Here is a 26118-nt window from a genome sequence, read left to right as displayed (position 1 = left end):
TATTATAAAAACTTATTTAGTATGTAAAAGGAAAAGATGCTGTTAACTGCATAATGGAGAAAAAAAAAGTATATTATTAGATTGAAAACAAAATAACAGCAAAAAACATCCTTCAAAATTATCAGAATCGATTTTGGGTATGTAGCCAAGGGCAGAAAAAGGCAACATTAAATACAATATTATTTGAATAGATAAAGAAACAAAATGACATGGACTTGACCAAAAATATGATTATAAGCAAAGATAAATATTGGCTATTTTTAGATGCTATAATTTTTCACATGTGCTTATTAGCAGATACAAACTCATATAAATATCTGCACCTGACTTCTCCAGACTGAGAGGAAGATTATATTTCATTCTAGTCTTCTGATAGTCATATATTACATGAAAATGAAGAATGTAGCTACAGATCTCAATTATTAAAAATAGATCACATTTTATAGACACACACAAAAAAAAACAATGCCACTGCCAACCAATCATTTAACACATGTCAAGTGGCCTCAAAGAAGAGTAGACAAGCAAATGTGGATGGATCAGAACAAATTGTCAACCCCTAGAAAACTACTCAAAATACCTGCCATATTTACAGAATGCCACAGGTGTTATCTTTTCTCTCTCCCTCTTCAGTACCTTACATTGATCCAAGGTCCTCGTGCATGCTAAGCAAATGTCTGCCACTGAACTATACCCCAAGCATAGTGTTATCTTTTTATACACATTTTATTTCTCATAGTTGGCAATCTGTACTGTTTATTTCTGCTTACCTTGCCTGCACTCGAATCTCCCGTTACAGATGCAGGAGGAATATCTGCTGTTGACTTTTTCTGTACTTCTGGAGTTGGACACCTTTTCCCTCTATCCTCCACAGATTTCTTGGCATCAGAGGTTTCATGTTCACTTTTACTTTGTCTTTTTACTCCTGTTATCTCTTTGCCCCTCTTTGATGAAGTTTCTTTATCTTCTTTCTTGGCTTGTTCACTTTCTCTCTTCTCCATTTCTTCTTTTGCTTTTGGTTGATTCTCTGTGATTTCATTTTCTTCAACTTCTTGTTTCTTTCTGGCTTTTTGTTCTTGTTCTTCCCTCCTCAGTTTCTCTTTCTGTTCCTCTTGCTGCCTTTCCCGCAGTTCTTTTTCTTGTTTGTTTTTCTCCATTAGTAGAGCAGTTTCTGCATGAATACGAGCTTTTTCTTCATCTGTTAACATGGCAGTTGCAGGGGGAAATAGTGGTTTGGTGGAACGATCTGGAACAACTTTCCCATTCTGAGGAGACTGTTGCTCATGATCTGTACTTTCAGATTTTATTCTGTGATCTTCAGGCAACTTGACTGCTGGCTTTTTAGTACGATCAACCTAGGGAAACAAAAACACAGCAAAATATTCTTTTGACAAAATTCAGGAGCATATAACCTCAGTTCCTGAAATCAAACTGTGATAAAAGAATGTCACTTTGTGGAGAGAACATCAGCCAGAATGTATTATCCATATTTATAAATTACTCAATGTCAAGATTTTTTTTTATAAGGGAGTACTTGAAAGGGAGACAAACACCAATGACACTTAACTTTTTCTAGAAAAGATGTGTTCTGTATACAGAAGAGTTACTAATGTCTTCACACTAAAGCATAAAACCTAGATCTGACAAACCTAGACTTGAGTGTCATTTCCATGTAGCCAACTACCTATTCAGTAACTCTATGGGAATGTCACACATATACCTCAAACCCAGTGTAGCCAAAACTCGATTGATGGTTCTTATTTCTTGGATGTAACCAATCTCCAAACAGTTGTACAAACCAGAAACTTCTGAGTCTCATAATATCTTCTTGTACCCTTCTGCAGTCTGATGCCTTTCCTTGTGTATCCGTTCCTCTATTTCTGTTACAACCAGTCAAGCCCAGGCCAACATCATAACTTCCAACTAGTTGTCAGTTTCTTTTGCCTGCTTCCAAACAGTTTCTCCATATTGTAGTTAGAGTAATCATTTAAAAACAAATATAACCATGTTCCTCCCCTTGCTTAAAATCCTATTTTAAATTGCTACCAATTACACTCAGATTACGTCTGAAATCCTATCGCAGCCTGTAAAAGGCCATGTCTAGTAGTCTTATCTTTGTTTACCTCTCTATTCTTAACACTCACTATTCTATACATCAATCACACTTGCCTTTAAAAAAAACATTTTTTTTTTTCCCCAAAGCTACCACACTTCTTCCCAACTTAGGTCTTTTGTATCAGCTGTTCATCTAGATAATACCTGCCACAACATTAAGACTTCAGTTAAATACCTCTTCCTCAGAAAAATATTCTCTGATTTCTAAATCTAGCCAACCCCTCAGTCCACCTACTGGGATTTTGGTTAAATAATTACATTTTAAAAAAATCTTTCTTCCCTTCTAAAACATGTGCTTTCTAAAAGTGTAAAGGTGGTGTCTGGCACATAATCAATAAATACATTACTGAGGGAACAAATAAAATATTCCATAACAGCTTTCCAAAAAAGATAAATATACTGGGCAGGGTTGTAGGTCAGTGGTAGAGTGCTTGCCCAGCATGTGTGATGCACTTGATTTGATTCTCGGCATCACATGTAACTAAATAAAATAAAGGTCCATTTTAAAAAAGATATACTGATTAGTTTCTTCCAAGCTAAATTACAATCTAAATTTCTGATTTGATGAGTTAAGTGTTTATTATTACCTCATTTTAACAGCATATTAATCCTACAACATTGTAAGAAGTGACTCTAATATCATTTCTTGAGAATATAATGTATCGAAACAAAATTAGAACTTGTAAGAACGCTAACAACCTACATAGTGCTCTTATAAAATAAATTTTAGATGTATACCACACAGAAAATATAGCAGGAGGAATCTATTGAATAAAAAAGAAAATCATGCCTAGTTTCTCTTTACTTTCTACCTCTTCATTAAAAAGAAACCCTATTCCTTCTTTTTTCTATATATATTTCAGAATTAAATAGAAAAAAACCACTATGGAGATGGATACCAATAAAAGGTGGAGCAGGAATCAAAATAAATGTTTCTTTATATATTGGTAGCTTAATCCATTATTCCCTCAAAGCACAGCTATGATCATGCTGCTTTCAAATTTAAAATTCTCTAGTGGCTTCCTTGTGCCTTTAGGATAAAATGTAAATTTGATACACATCTCTCTTGATAATTCTTGTCTATCTTTCCAATATTAACTACCATCACACTCTCGTCTCTCCAACACAAATCCTGCCTACATGTCAAATACTTGAATTCACTGGTCCCAGAGCAAGCCCTGTGCCTTTAAATCAGACAGTTTTCTTCTACTCTCTTGCATCTGCAAACCCTACTGAACTGTTTTAAGTTCAAATAAAATACTACTTTCTTCTCCATGAAAAGACCTCCCTGGCCCTTTTAGCTAAACTTTTTCTCCTTGTTCTGTGTTCCAGTGACTAGTAGAATAATAATGATATTCTGTCTTATGCTATTTTAAATAAGTCTCTCCTTCTAAATATCAGACAAAATACAGGTCTTAGTCATATTTATAAATTTTCATGCTGTCTTTCATACAGAAGACCCTCAATCACTTCCTAGCCTTTCAACTAAGGTTGAACGTAGAAGATACTCAAAATACATTTGACAAATTGTACGTATTTCAGAGTCATGTTGGGACAAAAAAGGATTAGGGGTCAAATGCAAAGATTAACTTGAAAAGAAGTGCAACAATGTTAGCTGCTTTTAGAATTTTTAAAATTTATATTTTAAGAAAACTTGTTTTACCAAATTCTGTTTAATCCGACATTTTAATCTGAAATATTAAGGATGACCTTAAAAAATAAGCGATGAGGGTTGGGGATATAGCTCAGTTGGTAGAGTGCTTGCCTCGCATGCACAAGGCCCTGGGTTCAATCCCCAGCACCCCTCCAAAATAAATAAATAAATAAATAAATAAATAAAATTAATGAACAACCTCCTTAAATTACAAAAAAAAAAAAAAAAAAAAACCCAAATAAAACTACCAAATATTCTATTCATATCCTGCTTTACAAATCAATGTTACCCATTTTAAATGTGAAATACTGCTTAAAGATGTGTGGGAAAAAATTAGAAATGAATGCTAAAAAATCTTGGCCATTACCTATGAAATAGTAATCTTCCTTTAAATAGAACCTAACAAAGAAAAGGCTGCAATTTTTAATTTGACCATCTTGGTCATTTTAAAAGTTTTAAATAAATTATTGGCAAAGTGTCAAATTTAAATGCAATGGAATTAAGTTATTTTAAAACCAAAATATTGACATCACAAATTTAAGTGGTGTGTAAGCCAAACTATTTGGGAAAATTAGTTTCCTCTAAATCAGCCCTCCATATCCATAGGTTCTACATGAAAGGATTTTTTTTTTGAGAGCTGAGGACTGAACTTAGGGCTTTCCTAATGCTAGGCAAGCACTTTGCCACTAAGCTAAATCTCCAATCTTGGGAATTTTTAAAAAATTGCTATCTGTACTAAACAGGTACAGACTTTTTCTTGTTATTCCCTAAACAATACAGTATGACAACTATTTACAAAGCATTAACATTGTATTAGAAGTAATCTAGATGATATGGGAGGATGCGTGTAGACTATATGCAAATACTATACCATTTTATATTAGGGATTTCAGCACCTACTGATTTGTCTATTTGTTTGTTTTTTTTTTTTTTCTTTTTTGGTACCAGGGATTGAACCCAGATGTGCTATACCACTGAGCCACATCCCCAGCCCTTTTTTATATTTTATTTAGAGACAGGTTCTACCAAGTTGCCTAGGGCCTCGCTAAACTGCTGAGGCTGGGTTTGAACTCAAGATTCTCCCGTCTCAGCTTCTCAAGCTACTGGGATTACAGGTGTGCACCACTGTACCTGGTGCATCTACTGATTTTGTTATCCCCAGGAGTACTGGAACTAATCCCCAAAGGATACCAAGGGACAATTGTACTACTGGTCAAATTTCAATACAAAATCCCCCAAAAGTTTTGTTCTAATTCAACTGTGGAAATACAAGCTTTTCTTGGTATTATTTGTGGGCAAAGAGTCAGCAGCTATGTTTAAAATCCTTTGATAATCTATTAGAATGTAGTTGTGGCAAAAGGTCTGAATTATACTGAAACATTTTTATAAAAATAAAGATTCCAACTGTGAGGACTTTGGAACCAGGGACATGTCTTTGAATTTTTTTTTTTTTATTGGTTGCTCAAAACATTACAATGATCTTGACATATCATATTTCATACATTTGATTTAAGTGGGATATGAATTCTTATTTTTATCACGTGTACAGATTGCAGGATCACACTGGTTATACATCCACGTTTATACATACTGCCATACTAGTGTCTGTTGTATTCTGCTGCTTTTCCTATCCCCTTCCTATCCCCCCTCCCCTCCCCTCCCCACCCATCATCTCTCTCTACCCCATCTACTGTAATTAATTTCTCTTTTTGTTTTTTTTCCCCCTTTCCCCTCACATCCTCTTCTATGTAATTTTGTATAACAATGAAGGTCTCCTTCCATCTTCCATGCAATTCCCCTGCTTAATGGTGATCTTCTTCTCATGCTCTTCCTCCCTGCTCTGTTTTGAGTTGCCCTCCTTATATCAAAGAAGACATTCGGCATTTGTTTTTTAGGGATTGGCTAACTTCACTTAGCATAATCTGCTCTAACATATGCCATCCATTTCCCCGCAAATGCCATGATTTTGTTATTTTTTAGTGCTGAGTAATATTCCATTGTGTACAAATGCCACATTTTTTAATCCATTCATCTATTGATGGGCATCTAGGTTGGTTTCACATTCTAGCTATTGTGAATTGTGCTGCTATGAACATTGATGTAGCTGTATCCCTATAGTATGCTCTTTTTAGGTCTTTGAATTTTTAAAGCAGTAGTACTCAAAGATTGTTCCACTCTTTCAGCAGGCCCATAAGGTCAAAATTATTTTCATATTACTCAGGTTGTTATTTATTTGACTCATTCTTCAAGAGTAGAGTGAAGTATGTCAGATATTCTGTGACATTCAACATTGCAACAGACTGAATCAGAAGCAGATGTGACAATCTATCAAACCAGATATGGACAAGTTTTCCAAAAATGTAAAACAATTCCAATCTTTCCACTAATATTTGTTTGAGAAAATATAATTATTTTCATCAAAATATCATTAATGTTAAAATGTTATAAATCTCTTATTGTTAATTTTGGGTTTCTTTTGTGTGTAAGTTATTAAATGAATCAATAAATTAGTGGATTAAAAAAAGGTGACAAGATGTACAGATTCTTCTAATTGATACCTTTTTTAAGATATTAAAGATTAATATAAAACTTCATTTCTATGCTATATATTTAATATTAAAACAAATCAGAATTAAAAGAAAAGTAAGACAATACCTGTGGAACATTCTTTATAATAGGCACTGGCTGAATTATGGGTGAAACATCAGCTTTGGAAGTAGCAATTGGTTCAACTGGAATTGACATATTCAGTGGTCCCATTCTTTCATCTTGATCATTTACCAATTCTACATTTGCATCTACTTCTATAGAATGAGGTGGCATCTGGGCAGGTTTGGAAGGAACTGATTCTTCCAGTGAGGGATAAGTAAAATCCACTAAAATCCCCAAAAAAATAATATTAAAAAAAACCAACAACAAAAAACTCCACAAACAGTACTTATATTTGTCATGCATGTTATATGTGATAATAAAATTAAATAAAACTGACAACAGTGAGAATATTAAAGAAAATGTTATAACTTCCAGGCCATATTGTTTTAGTCTCATTTTCTGCCTGAAAACAAACTTCTATCTAATAGGACAAATGAATATACAATGAAGAAATATTACTCTGAAAACATAATTAATCTCTATGTTACTGAAGCAATTTAAAGCAAAAATTTTCACATACATACATGAGATAGACACCTCTTCATTCTTGCCTCGTGTGGGTGGAGTGATTTTAGCATTTGTTGTATACTGAGGATAGCAAAGAAGCCAGTTTTCATAGCCTCCCTCTAAAACCAAAGGTTCATTGCGCAGGACTGTTTTACTTTCCCACTATAAAATAAGGAAATAGTACTTTTATTTTTTTAAATTTTTTTATTGATTTTTTTTAAAAAATACATGACAACAGTGGAATGCATTACAAATCCTTATTACACCTATAGAGCACAAGTTTTAGTATCTCTGAATACAAAGTATGTTCACAAGGAAATAGTACTTTTAATTTGGGAACAGTCTCTTGACAGTGAAAAACAAAACTTAAATTGTAAAATTGTTCCCTTGAAGACAAGATTTATCTTCTAAATGATGAAAAAATGAGAACTGATTTCAAAAGTCAACATTAAATAAAACCAATGTATGGATCAGATTTTAAGAACCACACACGTAATCCACAATCTCAGAAGAAAAATTAGAAGATATATTAATATATAGTAAACATTACCTACAACCTCACCAATTATGAACATACAACTGCCTCAAAATTGAATCAATTGTTTGCTTTATACCCCCAGTTAATTGTTAAGCAATGCTGAGATAAATAACCAAAGATCCTCATACATGCACACATCACCTCCCTTAGAGAAAATTCCCAGTAGAATTGCTGAGCCAAGGCACAAGAATATTTTATGGCTTTCAATATATATTGCTCATCTTCAAAATGATCACTTAGAAATATACATTTGTGTATTTCTTTAAGATCATTCCTAGGAGAAGAGTGGCAGTTTAAAAGTTTGGTAGATGATGTCAAACTGTACTTCAAAAAGGCTATAACAGTTTACACATTTAACCAACAATATAAGAATTCTCATAATAAATCTTTATTTTTTTAGAAAACATTGAATGTGCTAGGGAAAACAGGTCTTTGTCATGTATGTTAGATATTTTTCCTGAATTTTATTTTATGGCATTTTGGTTTGGGGTTAAGATCATAAAAAATACTAATGCTTTTTCCAAGTAGTCTACTGTTTCAAGCTACATACTTTTGATCCATTTGGGATCCAGTCTGGTCTAAGGAATAAGTTAGGAATCTGCTTCCTATTATTCACTGGCTATTCAGTTGTCGTCAAACCATTTATTTTAATTCATCTTTTCGGTACTGATTTGTGACATCACCTTTATCTGACATTGAACTTTCATATATGATAGGTTGAACTTCAGTCCACATTTAGGTCTATTTCTGTATTCTGTTTTTTTTTTTTTCCATTAGTGGTGGGGATTGAACCCAGGGCCTCAGCATTCTACCATTAAGCTATGCCCCCAGCTGTATTCCCTGTTTTTTTTTTTTTTTATATATATATATTTTTAATTGTTTATGGACATAAACAATTTTATTTTATTTTTATGTGGTGCTGAGGATTGAACCCAATGCCTTCCACATGTGAGGTGAGCACGCTACCACTGAGCTACAACCCCAGCCCTATATTCCCTGTCTTAAAATATGAACTATTTTAAGGCTTTTAAGATTGTTCTGTTGGTGGGCAATCTTTCATCAACTGACCCTTTTATCAGCAGAATGAACTTAGTAATTTAAAAAGCTAAACTGAATATTATTTTTTAATCTTTGTTCATTTGATCAGTGAAAATGATACTCAATTTAATCTGTACTTATACTAGTAAAGACCATTTTTATGGTTAGGCCCACTTGTTTTTCCTCTTTTGTTCATCACTATCTATAATCCACTACTGATTTAACAATTTAATTTTAAGTATTTATTTATAAAAACTCTTCACATTTTGCATGTTTTAAAACACTGCCTTAATTGTTGATAATATTTTTTTGTCTTCTACCTTCTAATCTTGTGATATTTTTACAAACCTAACTTTTTTTTTTATTACGTCAAATCTATCAAACATTTATCCTTTGGTGACTTCTTCCTTTGCTTTTATGCTGATAGTCTAATTCTACCTCTCTTTCCTTTTTTTTTTAAGGTCGGGTCTCATTAAGCCTGGCCTCAAACTCCTCATCTTTCTACCTCACCCTCCGGAGCAGCTATGATTATAGGTGTGCACCATGTCCATCCTAGTCTTTATAACAACAAAAAACAAACATTAAAAAAAATTTGTTTCAGATAACTTATATTGGTGAAAATTCTAATATTTTATACAGATCAGTTTATTGTTATCTGGTGACTGAAAACTAATCTTTATACAATCAAAGAAAGAGAAAAAAGCTAGTCAGCATGTCTTCCTAACAACCAAAGAAGGCTTACAGTTACAATAAACTAACAAGGAAACTTGCTAACCTTGAAAAGTGCATCTTTCAGGCTCCGCAGAGTTGTTCCAAGCTGTAAATCTTTTGCAGAACTAAACCAGTCAAGAAGTACCACATAATCCACATTCCCCCTCTTCTTCCATGTGTCTTTAGAATCATCTGGGAGGTTTGCTTCAATCCAACTAGCAGTGACTCTGAAATGTATTAACATTTGTATTGGGACAAAAGTTGACAGAAGATGCTAGTATAAAATTAGGAGTTTTGTTAGAGTCTGTACCAGGCCATAGCAAACCTTAAGCAGATTCCTTTCTAAGGCCAGACTTCATATTAAGATATTAAATAACCTAAACACTGAACCCTTTCACTATAGTAAGCTGGAAAATGATTTTAATAATTATTAAAACTGAAAGAAGGGCTGGGGTTGTGGCTCAGTGGTAGAGTACCTGCCTCGCATGTGAGAGGCACTGGGTTCGATCCTCAGCACCACATAAAAATAAATAAAGATATTGTGTCCAACTACAACTAAAAAAATATTGGAAAAAAAAACTGAAAGAAGTAGATGAAATTCTGACCTTTTAAAAAAAGGGGAGGGGGCATAACTGAAAACAGAGGAAGTCACTGGGGCACCTCTCTCTGCCACATATAAACAACTGGGGGATCGTCTGGGTAACATTATTCACATTTCAGTTCTCTTAGAATACCTACACAGATAATCAATAATTAAATAGCAAAATGTTTATTTAACACATATAGCATTTATTATGTGCCAGATACTGTTCTAAATGCCTCAATGCCTCATTCAGTCCTCATAAGAATCCTGAAGACATATTATCCCCATTTTATAGATAAGAAAACCAAATTACAAAAAGAGTAAGTAACTTGCACAAGGCTACAGCTGGTAAGTGGAGCCAGAATTAAAACTCAGGCAATCTGACTCACATCTATGATCTCAGCAACTTTCAATGCTGCCTCTTATATCAACTATGAAGAATATCAACTCTATTAAGGCATGCTGTTTACCTCATCTTTTTTGCTCAAAAACAATAAGAGGTAAAACAGATAAAATAAGAGGTAAAGTCTTTACAATGTCCTGTCATGTATATATATACATGTCCTCAATCCTATTACCTCAATGTCCCTCTTCTCTAAGGACCTGCCCACTTTATTTACTTACTCCAGCTATTAATTTCCTTGCAATTCTTGGTTTATCCAAGTATGCTCCTACCTATGAGCTTCTACTCTTGCTGTCCCCTCTGTCTGGATCCCTTCTGGAATTCTACTGAGTGCATTTTGGGAAACAATAGCATCAACCAGTGTTTCCCAAACTTCAGTCTTTCATGGATCATATTCACAGATGGCCCTCAACTCTGCTCTGTCTTATAACTTAATTTTTAAATGTAATTATTAATCCAAATAATTTTAAATGATCTTTTATTTAAATACATTCTTTTATTGGGGTGGCTGTGCACTGGGGGTTGAACTCAAGGGCACTCAACCACTGAGCCACATCCCCAACCCTATTTTGTATTTCATTTGGAGACAGGGTCTCACTGAGTTGTTCAGTGCCTTGCTTTTGCTGAGGCTGGCAATCCTCCTGTCTCAGCCTCCTGAACCGCTGGGATTACAGGCATACTGGGATTATGAGCATGCACCACTGTGCCTGGCTACTTAAATAAATTCATTTTAATAGGAAATTATGTCATAATATATGTGGAAAACATTTCTAATATAAAAGAGTAAATTAAAAAAATTGTGCTGTATTCATATAACAGAATACATTTAGCAATGAAAATGAACCAACTGCAACTACATATAATAACGGAGATGACACTCATAAGGTTGAGGGTTAGGGATGCAGCTCAGTGGTAGTACTTGCCTAGCATATGCAAGGCCCTAGTAACACACACACACACACACAGTTCAAAATGTGGAACAGAAGAAGCTATCCATAAAAGACTACAATTATATTATTCCATTTACCTAAAATTTAAAAAACAGACAAATGAATACATTCTGTTAAAAACTGGTAGTTTTCTGCTTGGTCTATTGAAACACTTATTCCATTTTATGGATGGAAGCACTGCCTGATTCTAGAATAGAAAAGAAAGCCAATTAAGATATCTAAGGGGAAAAAAAATTGGTTTCCTTGGATGGGTGGGAATATGGCCAGTAACTTAGAGCGGGCATACTAGGGGATCTGGGAGTGAGGATTATGTCCTATTTCCTGGTCTGGAGGCTATTAAAGGAGCTAAACACTTAGGATAGGAGTGCTTCTGTGCATATACTATATTAAAATTATTTAGAACAGAGAATGAAAAAAAATGTAATCACCATCAGCTAAGCTATGAATATTACTACCTATAGAAACTTGAGGCCTGCTCCCTGTTAAGAAAGGGAGATTAAGACTACCAGCCTTCTGTTGGTATAGATCATCTAAAAACTATTAATTTCATCTTTTCAAATTCTGGGAATATATTCACATCTGCTTGATTAGACTAAACACTGTGATCTTATTTTTAAGTAGTATATTTACAAAGCACTCTATCCTTCAGGTCAAACAATTATCAAGCATCTGTAATATGTCAAGAATCCTGCAGATTTTATTTTCCAATTTTAAAAAATGTATACTTTAATGTCATACCACAAATTCTAACTAATCCAATCCCATAAACTAAGATCCACAAGGCACATAATTTATATATGACAAGCTTAAAAGAGTGAAAATAGCCCTGGATCTAGAAGTTTAGCTCTGCTACTATGTCATAATGATTTCTAATATATGATGTATCTATGCAAGTAACTTTATAAAATAAAACCTTATTTTATAAAATAAAATAAAGTTACTTGTATAAATACACACAAGAAAGGTATGAGGTCTTTTTACCAAACAAGTTAAAAAAAAATGTTCTAGTAAGCCTCTTACTTGTGCCAAGCACTATGCTAAGTGTGTGTGATATACAAAATATCTCAAACTGCTCAAAACTTCTGTGAGGTAGGTACTATTGTTTGTTCCATTTTATAAATGGAAACATGGGCTCCGGATAAGTCACTAGCTAGAGATAATGCAATAAATGACAATTATTTGAATATAGTCTGACTTCAGAGATTCTTTCTTAATCACTTAGCTATACTCCTTTTTTAAAAAAAGTATGTGTATACTCTTTTATCCTAGATAATAGTATGGGGAATTCCAGTATGTAAAATAATTAGTTCACAATTTGTTACATGATTCATAAATATATAAACAGAAAATAATAAGGGAAATCAGTCAACAAACACCTGGAGAGAGTAAGCATAAAAAGGCAGCTCCATCTCATTTCTAATAAGACTCCAAATGCCAGTGATAGGAGAAAGTAGCCAAAGTGGAATGTTTCTGACATTATGCATCAGAAAGGGTGAGGTACATCATTAAGAAGCAAAGAATGAAAGGTCAACAGGAAAAGAAATGACTACTTTACCATGTTTAGCTTGGATTCCTAGTTGTAACATTTACCACTGTCTACAGTTTACCATATTCTCTAAATACACCATGACCCACCCTGGACTGATGGCTTCTTCAGGAACACTGAGAGAATTTGAAATACAGGAATCCTGATAATCCTTCATTTTTCGAGCATCCATTATAATCAAGCTGATGTTTTTATCCATCATCATTGTGTATAGTTTCTTTGCTGTGATTGTTCCTTGAAATTGAAGGAGACAGTAGAAGAGTCAAGAAAAACCCAGTTCCATGTGCTAGCATATTACCAAACACAGGACCAACACAGTTTTTTCTAGAAGAGCAAAATATATACTTACTTACCACTTATTATCTTTTAAGCTAACACTAAATATAATTTGTGTTGGTATTTATTAAGAAACCCATTCAGTGCTGTTTGTTTTTGTGATACTAGAGTCTGAACCCAAGCATGCCTTATCACTGAGCTATATCATCAGCCTTTTTTATTTGTTAATTTTGAGATATGATCTTGCTAAGTCCCTGAGGCTAACCTTGAACATGCAATTCTTCCATAGCTGGGATTACAGGTACATTACGGTGCCAGACCAGTGCTCTCTTTATAAAGATTTAAATATCAAAACTTAGGCTGGGGACAGTGATAGAGACAGAGAGCTTGCCTAGCATGTGCAAGGCCCTGGGTTTCATCCCCAGCACCACTAAATAAATAAATAAATAAAAACTTGCTTTTGAAGTTACAACTACATCTAGTGTTAGCTCTATTACTGGTATAATATAAGGGAAATTAATATACTTAACTATGAAAATATTCTTGTTTTGTGTCACATTAGATTGGGTAGAGAGGTGATGGGAGGGGAGGGGAGTGGAAGGGGGGATAGGAGGGGAAGCAGAATAAAATAGACACTAGTATTGCTGTACGTATATACGTGTCTGTATAACCAGTGTGAGTCTATAACCTGTACACTTGGAAAAATGAGAAATTATACCCCATTTGATTCAAATGTATGATATGTAAAGATCATTGTATTGTCATGAGCAACTAATAAAAAGAGAAAGAAAGAAAAGGTTCCAAAATTATAAGAACCACCACCACCAGATCCAATATCATTTCCTTGTAGAATGGCTTCAATTTTAATAGCATTTGGACAATTTGGATAACCTAGCAATTTCATTACTGATTAAATCCTTAAGCAGTAATTAAAATAAACTGTGTTTTTATGAAAAAAAATTAAAAATAAATCTTTGACTACAAAAAAAAAAAAAAAAAAAAAAGACAGTAGAAAAATGCTTACCAGGAAAAAAAAAAAATCCATGGTTTGAAAATTCTCAAAAGATTCTAAATTCCTCTTTAAAAACTCCCAATGGAGTGTTCTGAAAAACTTTTAGATTTCCAAGTATTTCTACAGTAATAAGCCAAAAACTTGTTATTAGTGTTCCACATGAGGGAAAGACAATTAAGGTCTCCTATTTTATTGGAATGTGGCCATGCTCATTTGTTTACACATGGTTTATGGCTACTTTAACTGTAACAGCTGACAGAAAAGACAAGGCTCTCCAGCCTAAAATACTGGCTACCTAACCCCTTATGAAAAAGCTTGCCAATTCTCATTTTACTTGATACTCATTAGTTGGTTCCAAGTCCAAAAGCAAGAAAAAATTATGTTTATCTAAGAAGTCTAACAAAAAAGAAACCAAAGCTACTGAAATTATTTATTTAATGTGGGTGGGAGGTCCTGACAAAATAAATATCCCCATGTTGCTATTTTTCCCTCAGCTGTACCACATAGAGTATAAAATTAAAAAACACTACAAGGGAGTTTAGATATTTGAACAACTATTTCAGCAGTGAGCTATGCAAAGAAGGTAGTCTCAGTATTTCCGAAGCTAAAACACCTACAGCTGGCTAATACACTTTCTTTCCTCTCTGACGAATGAGATTATTTTGACAACAAAACAGACTAAACAAGCTGAGAATAACATTGAGAAGAATAATTTCTAAGCATGAGGAACTACAAAGCAACAAATGAATAAAATCTAATCTTAGAGTAAATCAACAACACCTTACATTATTCAGTTTATTTTAAACATTGTATGGCAATATTTTTAACAAAGAATTTTAAGTTGACAACCTAGAGAGGAAAATAATAATACCTAATACTAAAAGTTTACTGTGGATTCTAAGAATTTTACACAAATTAAATAATTCAATCTTACATGAACCCTATGAAACAGGTTTTATTATCATCCCTACTTTACAGATGGAGAGAGTGAGGTAGAAGGGTTAAGAAACATGTTCAAGATCACTTGGAAATTCAGAGAAGGAGCTATTATTCAAATCCAGGCTAAGAGCGTGACTGCTGCGAGATCACGCTCTTAGCCACAATGCTAAACTTATATAGAAAACGAGTACAGCTATAGTTTTGATGTTTTCAACTATGCATTACCATATTTTTATCATGTCATTCAGGCTAAAATTATTCATAAAGTAGTCCCCTTAATAAATAAATCTAGAACTCAAGACATTTTCAATATAAATATGCAGGCCAGGAAAAATGATAACACAGAGATTAGACACAAAGCTAAGAATTACTGTATAAAATCTGAAGTTTATTCTTATTAAAAGAAGCTCTCAATAAGGACTTAAAAGAACTTCCTTTAATTTCTTTACACTTACCTTTCTCTGAAGTTTCATTTTTCTCACTCTTTTCACCATTGATCTATTTCATAGAAAAAAAAATTTTCAACTTTCATATAAACAAAAGGTTCAATGTTAATACTTCATTGAAACAAAGTCTAAGAAAGGATGTGTGCCAAATAATGACATTTTATAAAAATACAGTAATTATAATAATATCATTACCAGGTCATGTTGGCAGTACGCCATATCTAAACTAACTAGCAGCATATCATAATCATAGGAAATTTCCTCAAAATTTTCTTCAACTAAAGAACAAATTAATTTAAAAAAACAATTACAGAAATTTAGTATTTAATAAGAAAGTGCTTCTTATAGTGAAACAATTCTAGCTGTCCTAGTATCCTCTGTTACATAATTAAAGGAAAATGAAGTAATACAAAGAATTAATTACACAATTTACATTTTCTAACCAAGACAACATGTGATAATCCTATAAGATACTAACTCATCTTATTAGACAGGACACACTCAGACCTATCGATCAATTTTAGCTTCACTAATAAAAACATTAAAAATAAATGTGTATTATGTGCTGTCTACTATGATACGAAGACACAACATCATGTGTGGAACATTCTTGTCATAAAACAAAACTTGAAAATGACTATACAGAAAATAAAGGAAATATGGGATACAGAAAAATAAGTACACGAGAAAAGGAGGAAGCCATAAGATAAATAGAGAATAGGGCTCATTTTCCAATATTAAAACATCAAGTACATGAAATGAAAAATGAGGGAAGAGAACTTAAGTGGAGATTAATTTAGAGACTTAAGAGACACAGCAACCAAAAGACAATTTGTCTACATTGTTTGGATCCTGACTGAAATAAATCAACTCAAAAAAATCATGTGATGACAAGTAGGGAAATCTGAATTAGATTATATTAGGGAATTATTGTTAATTTTGTGAGCTGGAAAAATAACATTGTAGTTATTAAGAAAATATTTTTTTTTAGATAAATACTGAAAAATCTAGGAGTAAAATGGTAATTTGGCTGCAATTTGCTTTAAAACACCCAGCAAAAGGACAGGAGACAAATTTAAAAGTAAGGCAAAATGTTAATTGATTATTAAAGCTTCATGAGAGGGCTTCATTGTGTACTATTTTTAAAATAAAAAGGCAAAATAAAGTAACAAAAAGTGACCACTTTTGGAAAGGTAACAAAGTGAAGAGTTAAGAAAGTTCCCTTCATATGGTCCTCTCAAATCGTATTATTTGATAATACCAGCCATAAATGAATATCTCCCAAAGGCAGTATTATTTCTCTCACACAGTGAGTTCCTAAAATTAAAAACCGGATTTCTATACTTCTTTTTACACAGTGCTTAGTCCAATGTCACTACTTTTTTTTGGGGGGGGGGGGGGAGTGCAATACTGGAGATTAAACTCAGGGTCTCACACATGCTAGGCAAGCACTTTGTCACTGAGCTACATCTTTAACTGGCATTAATTAATGAAACTGATGATTCACATACAAATGAAAGCTGAAAGCTACAAAATACTAAGAAAAAAAAAGAAGAAGAAAATCTCTCAAGGATTTAATAATGCAGAAGAAATTATATTTTAGGAAGAATGATTCTGAGGAAGTAAGGGAGATAGTGATAGCTGGTGGTATAGAGTAAGTCACTGGTAGCTTTTGGAAAACAGATGATATAGCTGAAAAGATTAATAGTAGTAGCTAAACAAAATGGACAACGAGAAAGAGGAAGGGAAAATCAGAAAAAGAAGGAAAGAGCAAAAAGGAGTGAATGAGATTCCAGAAACAGATATTTGGCAACAAATAAAGCAATATACCAAATCTTTCTTTTAATATGAATTTCATTATGAGAAAGAAGAAAAACCTTAAATATCATCTACTGAGTCCCAGAGTAGTTAAACAAGACTTGACACAACCCCAGAACTCAGATGTACTGAATCACAGCTCTTATCTCTCTCATCAAGTCTACAGTGACTGTTAAGAATATAATTAAATAGAACATACTGCTGTAAAAACTCATAGAAAAACCTAAAATCAACTGAAACTATAATATTTAATTCAACTTCAAATTAAAATACATTTACCCCTGTTGTCTAAAAGAACTTTATAGTGCTACCTTAACTCTCCATAAGCATATCATCTAACAAAAAAAAAACAAAAAAAACAAACAAACAAACAAACAGTCTTTTTACTTTACACAACAAATTTGAGATACCCTTTGGGTTTTGTTTTTGGAATCCAACATAGTCTCCAAAGAACCTTTAGACGATGCACTACTATCCTCTCTTCCTGCTTCCTGCTTTTTCTGTTGCTGCAGTTGCTCTTCCTCCTGTCTGTCCTTTTCTTCAAGTTTTTTCCGAACTTCAGCTTCTTCATATCTAGTTAAAAAAAGAAGTCACGATGTCTTTTACTACCATGAGAGTGGAAAGCAAAGGAGTTCACATTTTAAAAAAATTGGTATCCTGCATTGGAAGTATTTTGTGGCTGTATAATCTCTCCCTCCATTTGCAATCTAACTCTGCTAGAGCTTCATTATAAACCACAGCTCATATATTTGCCCTCTGCGGCTATCAGTACATTCATTTTAAACTGCCAAAAAATCTTGAAAGTCTACATTCTCAAGTTGAAAGTAACTTAATGTTCTTGTCTCTATTCCTCTATTTTCAATCTTTTTCCTTTTTCAAGTAATCCTCCCACCTCAGTGCCTTGAGTAGATGAGACTACAGGCGTGTACCACCACACCCACCTGGTACCATTTCAATCTTTTAATGATTCAAGATTTATAAGCGCCCCTAATTCTTTCTGCAAAACAAACAAATGTCAAATATTTACACATGTAAATATTTTAAAATGACCACTTAAAAATGTATTAACACCACAGGGGGGGAGGGAGTATTATCAAGGTCAATAGATTTTTTTTTAAAGGAGGACTGAATTTTCCATTTTGTTGGAAGTTACACAGCTATCCTAACTACAATTAGCAGATGTCCAAGGACTACAGAATGGTTTCTTATGAGATTATAAGCAACGTGGGAAGAAATGTATGTTATCAAGAACCTATATAATCTTGTTTGCCCTGAATATCACCAGCAATGTTTGGCAATGCCTGTGAGTTTCAAGTTTAAGTCAGAGAAACAGAGGAAAAGAAAGAAAGAGGAGGAATAAAAATGAATAATTAACAACTGACTAAGGTCAATAAAAAATGAATCAAGAGTTTTCATTTTTTGTTATATACATACATTTTATATACTCTCTTGAATGTATAGTTCTCAATGAAAATTTTGTAAATAAACAAATAACTATACAAAGGAAATGGTGACAACTCAAAGAATTTTGCCAAATTTATTTATTAAAAATTTTACGCCTAGGGCTGGGGTGGTAGAGTGCTTGTCTTGCATGTGTGAGGCACTGGGTTTGATTCTCAGCACCACATATAAATAAATGAATAAAATAAAAGTCCATCAACATCTAAAAAAACATTTTTTAAAAAATTTTAAGCCTAATTTAAGAATGCCTTCTAGTCTTCTAATTGTTCCTCACACATCACCAACATCAGGCTAATAGTGACCAAAATGTATTATCAATAAGATATTTCCAATTTGATAAGCACCCACTTAACAAGAAATTAAACTTTTAGATGTTACACAAGGCTGAGGTATTTCTTAAGGGGAATGAGTATAAGGAAAATGGTGCTTCTCTAAATCCTTGAGCTACTTTTATCCTTATGCTTAGCAATTAGTTCTGAATAATTTATTTCAGTGGTTGAAATGATCACTAAGATATGATAAAAACATGGTGATGATAACTATCTCACACTGTTTTTTAAAATACCATTCTACCGCTGGGTGCGGTGGAACATGCCTATAATCCCAGGGGCTCGAAGACTGAAGCAGAAGGATCTCAAGTTCACAGCCTACCTCAGCAAAAAGTGAGGCACTTAAGCAACTCAGTAAGACTCTTTCTCTAAAATACAAAATAGGGCTAGAGATGTGGCTCAGTGTCAAGTGCCCCTAAGTTCAATCCTCGGTAAACAAACAAACAAAAAACAAACCATCCTTTCTCTTCAAAAAAATAAAGATGGGAGCTGGGTGTAGTAGAGCCTACCTGTAATCCCAGCCACTCGGGAGACTAAGGCAAGAGAACCACAAATTACAGGCCCCAAGTTCCTGAGCCATACTCTGCCTCAAAATAAAAATAAAAAGGGGTGGGGATATAGTTCAAGGGCATAGTACCCCTGGGTTCTATCCCCAGTGCTTATTAAAAAAAAATGAAAAAGATGGGGGTATTCTGATTTTTGGTAATAGCTTAGTAGTTCCTATTGTACTGAACGGATCAAAGAAAACTACAAACTCCGGACAACATATAAAAATTGGATAGCAACCATAATCAGGCAAGAAGTAGGTGTTGATGCTTGAAGAAAGTGAGATTCTCATTTTTTACAGCTGAACACCTAAAAACTATACCTTTGTTGATGCTGGAAGAAGCTAAAACTCCAACAGAAATCCTAATTCCAGAGAGCCAGAGTTCCAATTTCTTTGTACAAATTTACCTAAATCTCTAGTTGATACCTGAACTAACCTTGTACAGGGCAGACACTAAGGAGATAAGTTTTTCTTTCAGCTAAATCTAAAAGAATTGAAAAGACATTTCATCATGACAGAGCTTAAAAATTTGAGTCTAACCAAGTAAACTGCCTATAATAACAAAAGAATCAACACTCTTCAGAGGAATAAATAGATGCAGACCTCTACATGTGTCATTCACAATTTCTAAAATTATTGGACATACAAGGAAAAAAGAAAATGTGACAATGCAAATTGACTCTGAAATAACCCTGATGATGGATTTAGCACACAAAACTCAAAGAAGATGAAGGATATAAATTTAAAATGTTCTTCTAATGAACGAACAAATAGGAAATCTCTGCAAAAAAATGGTCACCATAAAAAAGACCAAACAGAAATTCTGGTATTGAAACACATATCTGGGAAACACACCCCCACCCCCCAAAACAAACCCCAAACTCACCTACCTGAAAACTGGAGATGAGAGTACTTAAAGAGTAATACAAATTAGCCAATCTAAAGAAAGGGGGGGAATGATTTTAAAGGAGGAGGAAGGGAAAAAGGAGAACAACAAACTCAACTTAGAGATCTGATGGACAAAATAGGAAGGTCTATCATATGTATAGCTGGAGTTCCAGCAAGACAATGAAAACGGGACAGGAAAAAAGTAAATACTTAAGAAATGGTGGTCAAGAACTTCCCAAATGTGACCAAAGACATTAATTTACATATATGGGGATGTGAGTAAATCTCAAACAGGAAAAATACAAAGAAAACCAACCTTCCAACATCATGGGCAAACCAAAGCTCAAGGGAAAATCTTCAATCAGAAAATAATGACACATTACTTGCAAGTAATCTCAATGACTATTAAGAAACAATGGAGGGGCTGGGGTTGTGGCTCAGCGGTAGAGCGCTCACCTAGCCTGTGGAAGGCACTGGGTTCGATCTTCAGCACCACATAAAAATAAATAAATAAAATAAAGGTACTGTGTCCAACTTAAAAAAAAATTAAACAACAACAAAAAACAAAACAAAACAATGGAGGTCACAAGACACTGGAATATCTTTATTTAAAGTATTAGAAGAAGTAAGGGGACATATCAAACCAGAATCCTGTAATTCATGAAAGGATAAATCCTGTTATCCTAAAAATATCTTTAAAGAATAAAGATGAAGCCAGGCATGGTGGTACAAGCCTATAATCCAACAACTGCAAAGCTTAGGCAGGAGGATCACAAGTTCAAGGCTAGCCTAGGCAATTTAGCAAGACCCTATCTCAAAATAAAAACAGAAGGTCTCCAGGCTCAATCTCCAGTGCTGAGGGGAAAAAAGGGAAAGAGAGGGAAGGAGGGAAAGAGGAGGGAGTATGCTCCTGCACACACATAGGAATATGAAATAAAGATATTTTCAGATAAACAAAAATCAAGAATTTGTTCCCAACAAACTACTAGAAGTGTTAAAGGAAGTTTTCAGGCCAAAGGAAATGTTTCTAGATGGAACTTGTATCTAAAAGAAATAGAGAATACCAGAAATAGTAAATATAAGGGTGAATATAAAGGAGTATTTTTTTCTCTTAATTTTTAAAAACACATATGCATGTTTAAAGCAAAAATTATAACCCTGTTTTGGGGGAGGTTCTAGTGTTTGTATACATATGTGACAACTAATGCATAAAGGATAAAGGGTGGTAAACAGATTTATATTGTTGCAAATGAAAGAAATCCCTGGAGAACCTGTTTTTTTTAAGAATGTAATACATTTAAAAGCTAGCTGATCACATGGAATTCAAAAAAGAATAATTCAAAGGCAAGAAACTATGAAAAACACATGACACAAAAGAAAACAATAGTAAAATGACAGAGCTAAGTACAACCACATCAAAAACTACATTAAATGTGAATAGATAAAACACTACCAATAAAGAGACAGAAACTGTCAAAAATGAATGAAAAAGTGAGATACAATTATATGATATCTACATGAGATGCTCTTAAGAATAGATATTGGCAAAGCTCAAAGTAAATGGAAAAACACATACACATACAAAAACTGAAGTAGTCTTCAGAATACAGAATATTCCCAGATTTAAAGGGGGATATAATGATAAAAAGGTCAATTCAAACTGGGCACAATGGCACAAGCCTACAATCTCAGTGACTTGGAGACTGAGGCAGGAGGATCACAAGTTGGAGGCCAACCTTAACAACTTAGTGAAAACCTGTCTCAAAATATCATGGGGCTGTGGCTCAGTGGTGGAATACTCTGGGTTCAATCCCTATTACTGCAAAAAATAACTAACTAAATAAAGACCAATTCATCAGGAATTTATAATAGCAATAGATGTTTACATGCCTAGAATTATAATTTCAAGTATATAAAACAAAAACTGAAAGAATTAAAGGGAAAAATAAATACAGTATTTAGCACCCTCTCTTAGTAACTGTTACAACTTGGCCAAAAAACAAACAAATAACATCCCCACAAACTCAATAAGTTAAAAACAACAAAAAAGATAAGAGAAGATCTAACCAAAACTCAACCACTCTGACCTAAATGACACATATATGGTTCTATAATTTAAAAATTGTTTGTGAACCCACTCTCCCACCAAACTCATGATGAAATTTAATCCCCACTGGGTAGAAATTTAATGAGACTATGGAATTTAATGGTAGGCCATTTGGGAGATAATTAGGATTAGATAAAGTCATTGTGGTGGGACCACTATGACTGAATATTGATGGCTTTATGAGACCAGAAAGGTCCTCGCCCAAGACTGCACCATGCTATTTGACCTTTCAGCCTCCAAAACCATGAGCTAAATAAACCTCTTTACTTTACAAAGTCAATCTATCTTTGTATTTCATTGTATTGACACAAAATGGATTAATAATACACAGAGAACACTTTATTCACAACTGCAATTTTCAAGTACATATAAGACTATTCACTAAGATAGACCATATGCTGAGATATAGTATAAGAATACATTTAAAGAGACTGAATATCTCTGACCACAGTGAAATTAAATTAGAAATCAATAAGATATCTAGAAAAATCTCATATATTTGGAAATTAAACAACACACTTCTATACAATCCTAGGATCAAGGGGAAAAAAAAATCACAAGGGAAATTTTAAAATATTTCCAAATAAATTATAAAACTCTGCAGAGAGAACAATATGCTATTAGATTTATAAAAATCCATGTTAAAATAAATAGAAATAAAAGTGAACAACTTCATATAGGATTTTACAAAAGCAGAGGTTTCACCAGATTACACCTGTTCATCAAACAATATTCATTGATATAAGGATTCTGAAATCTCCAACGGGACCACCCTTCCTATTGTATTTGCTTCCCCAATTTCCCTATGCACTGTTTGAAAACTTGCTGACAGAAGAACAAGCAAGTACCATCACTGGCTATGTCAATGAAACAGCAACTCCAGATTTTTCTGCCTATTTTCATATGCCAACATCTATTTTACAGTTATAAAACAGAAATGAAAGACTTGGGACAAGGAACAAAACTGTGCAGATGTTTTACCTAGACTCATTAATGTAAGTCATTAGAAAGCCAAAAAGAACAGTGCTGCAGAACAAGGCTGCTTCCATTGTTAATGACAACAGCAAATACTTACTGAGCATCCACTACACGCCAGGCATCAATCTAAGTGTTTGAATGTGTTAATTTTCTTAATGCATTAAAAAACTCTGAGGTGGGGTTTATTCTTATCCCAGTTACAGATGAAAAGACAGGCAGAGGGAGACTAAAGTAACTTTCCCAAGATCACACAATTAGTAAGTACAAATGGAATTCAAACCCAGGGAGTCTGGCTCCACACACTTACCCACTGCTCTACATCTCTTCTCTAGTAGTACTCTATGCTGGAACAGTATGTAAACTGTCTGCCCTAAGAAGTAAGCACAGTCAGGCTGGCAAAAATGAAGAAACTTAAGATTCCCTTTATTCCTGAAAAGAAATTTTTTTTTGGTACCAGGGATTGAATCCAGGGGCGCTTTACCACTGAGCTACATACATCCCCAGGCCTTTTTATTTTTTTGCTAAGTTGCTTAGGGCCTCACTAAGTTACTGAGGCTGGCCTCGAACTTGCAATCCTCCTGTCCAGCCTCAGTTGCTGGGATTACAGGTGTACACCACTGTGCCCAGGTCCTGTTTTCTTATTGATGTATTCACATCTCACTCCCTACCTTGCTGTTTGCTCCATTTCTACATTAGAGTGGTAAATCCACTTAAATACAGTTGATGATGCTTCCACTTCAGAGCCTCAATTAGCAATCTGAAATGAGGTCAAGGCTTGCTCGTCATCTGACAGACTTCTGGTTCCTTTACCTACCTATTTAATTTCTTGAGAATCCTGATACCACCAGAGTTGGTAAAAATTAAATCTAAGAGAACCCCTAACATGGATGTGAAAGAAGTGGGTAAATCAATAAATGTTTAAACAAATATTCCATAATGATAAATGATGCTGAAATGTTTTCCATATACTAATTAGGTCTTTTGGTTCAAGTGTTTTGGGAATCTGGAACTATGCCTGCTAGGAGAGGGAAGATAGACTGCATGATACCAGATGACCAGGCAAACTAGCAGAAAATTTGCCCAATGTGTCTAGGACTTTCATCTTAAAGTTAAAATATATCTTCCAAAATTTAGACAGAATAGTTTCGAATTTCTTTCTCAGACTGCTGGCCTGATGAAAGGGAAATCCTAACTATGTACAGATTTCAAAAACTTAAAAGGAGAAGAGCTCTGTGGTTGACTTATTAGAGAATTAGTAAGGATAAATGAGAAGATATGTTAATACAGAACTGCTCTAAATGTCAATGAAAAAACCAAACATATATGGCAAGAAACAAGAGAAGGATATTTAGGGAGAAAAACAAGAATGAAATGATTCTCCTCATCTAGATACAAATTAATCTACAAATCAGGAAAAATTCAGTGTACATTCAAAAACCTTAGAACTGGGGTCTAAGAGCTCATTCAGCAATAACAACATTATTGTAAAATAGGCCATTCCATTACTGTGTAAAAGTAAATATTTGAATATTGAATCGTTCTCATTGACTTCCTTCATAAGAACAGAGTTTTTAAAGAAAAAAGGTGTCATTATTTTTTCAAGAAGTATCTGCCTTTATATGTATATGTTTTGATGCTATACTCTGCAAAACAATTCTCTTCACTTGAACACTGCACATTTATCTAAAAGAAATACAGGTAACAAAATGGATCTCATAGTCAAGATTCACTGTACTAGAAGTTTTTAAAAATCTTATAATCAAGGTCCCTTTGCCCAGTAATAAGTTATAGTTATGAGGATTAAAGAGTTATATAAAGATCTTCTTTAACCTACATAACTTCTGTGTGAATCATCACACATTAATTAATTTGCCTTCTGAAGAATTCAGCAACCACAAGATTATTCTCTCTTCTTTATTACAAAAACAATAGAATATCAATAGTAAATAAACACTTTAAAATAGATACATTATTAATAATCCTGCCACCCAAGCTGGGGTTGTAGCTCACTGGTGGAGCACTTGCTTCACATGCATGGGGCACTGGGTTCGATCCTCAGCACCACATAAAAATAAATAAATAAAATGGAGATATTGTGTCCAGCTGCAACTAAAAAAATACTTTAAAAAATAATAATCCTGCCACTTGAACTCAAGTATTTAATTTTTGACGTTTTTGTCTTTTAAAAATACATGTTTCAGGGGTTGGAGGCATAGCTCAGTGGTGGAGCACTTGCCTGGCAGGGGGAAGGTCCTGATTTGCTTCCCAGCAACAATAAAAAAAAGTTTCAATCTTTATTTTTAAAATAATGTTTTAGAATACAAGTAATATGATACATTCTCAGTGGAAACGAAAGTTCAAACCATAAATACATTGGCCTGGTTAAACCTTCTGGTTTCCCTCTTCTCTCTACTATTTGTGTTGTTAATTCCTCAGTATGCCCTTTTTCACTAGCCAGGCTTTGGCAGCCTGTATTGCTTGAAACCAGTTCCACTGTTCTCCCCTCAATATGTCATATTACTAGGAATGCTTTTAAATTTATCCATCAAGAATTCTTATGCTGGAGACTGGGAAGATGGCGGCGAGGGGAGTGCATTGCCCCCGTGTGCTGCTTCACTGT

At 33.9% G+C, this 26118-nt stretch overlaps 1 protein-coding gene and 1 non-coding gene across 7 annotated transcripts in view; one reads left to right on the top strand and one right to left on the bottom strand.

Moving 5' to 3' along the window:
• Positions 1–26118, bottom strand: part of Usp8 (ubiquitin specific peptidase 8) — a 65449-nt gene that overhangs the window by 15793 nt on the left and 23538 nt on the right. For all 6 annotated transcript variants that reach the window (XM_071608246.1, XM_071608250.1, XM_071608247.1 and 3 more), the window contains 7 exons: positions 17599–17761; positions 15380–15422; positions 12787–12931; positions 9280–9442; positions 6946–7090; positions 6425–6645; positions 771–1355 (listed from right to left, as the gene is read on the bottom strand). In XM_071608246.1, coding sequence (XP_071464347.1) covers positions 771–1355; positions 6425–6645; positions 6946–7090; positions 9280–9442; positions 12787–12931; positions 15380–15422; positions 17599–17761 — 1465 coding nt within the window. The remainder of the gene's footprint in view (positions 1–770; positions 1356–6424; positions 6646–6945; positions 7091–9279; positions 9443–12786; positions 12932–15379; positions 15423–17598; positions 17762–26118) is intronic.
• Positions 3850–3924, top strand: Trnaa-cgc (transfer RNA alanine (anticodon CGC)). The gene has a single exon. It is a non-coding gene; the product is annotated as a tRNA-Ala (tRNA).

This window comes from Marmota flaviventris, chromosome 2 (assembly GCF_047511675.1).
Source record: "Marmota flaviventris isolate mMarFla1 chromosome 2, mMarFla1.hap1, whole genome shotgun sequence".
NCBI classification, from domain to species: domain Eukaryota; kingdom Metazoa; phylum Chordata; class Mammalia; order Rodentia; family Sciuridae; genus Marmota; species Marmota flaviventris.
The sequence above is the reverse complement of the archived record's forward strand: the minus strand, read 5'-3'. Positions and strand labels throughout refer to the sequence as shown.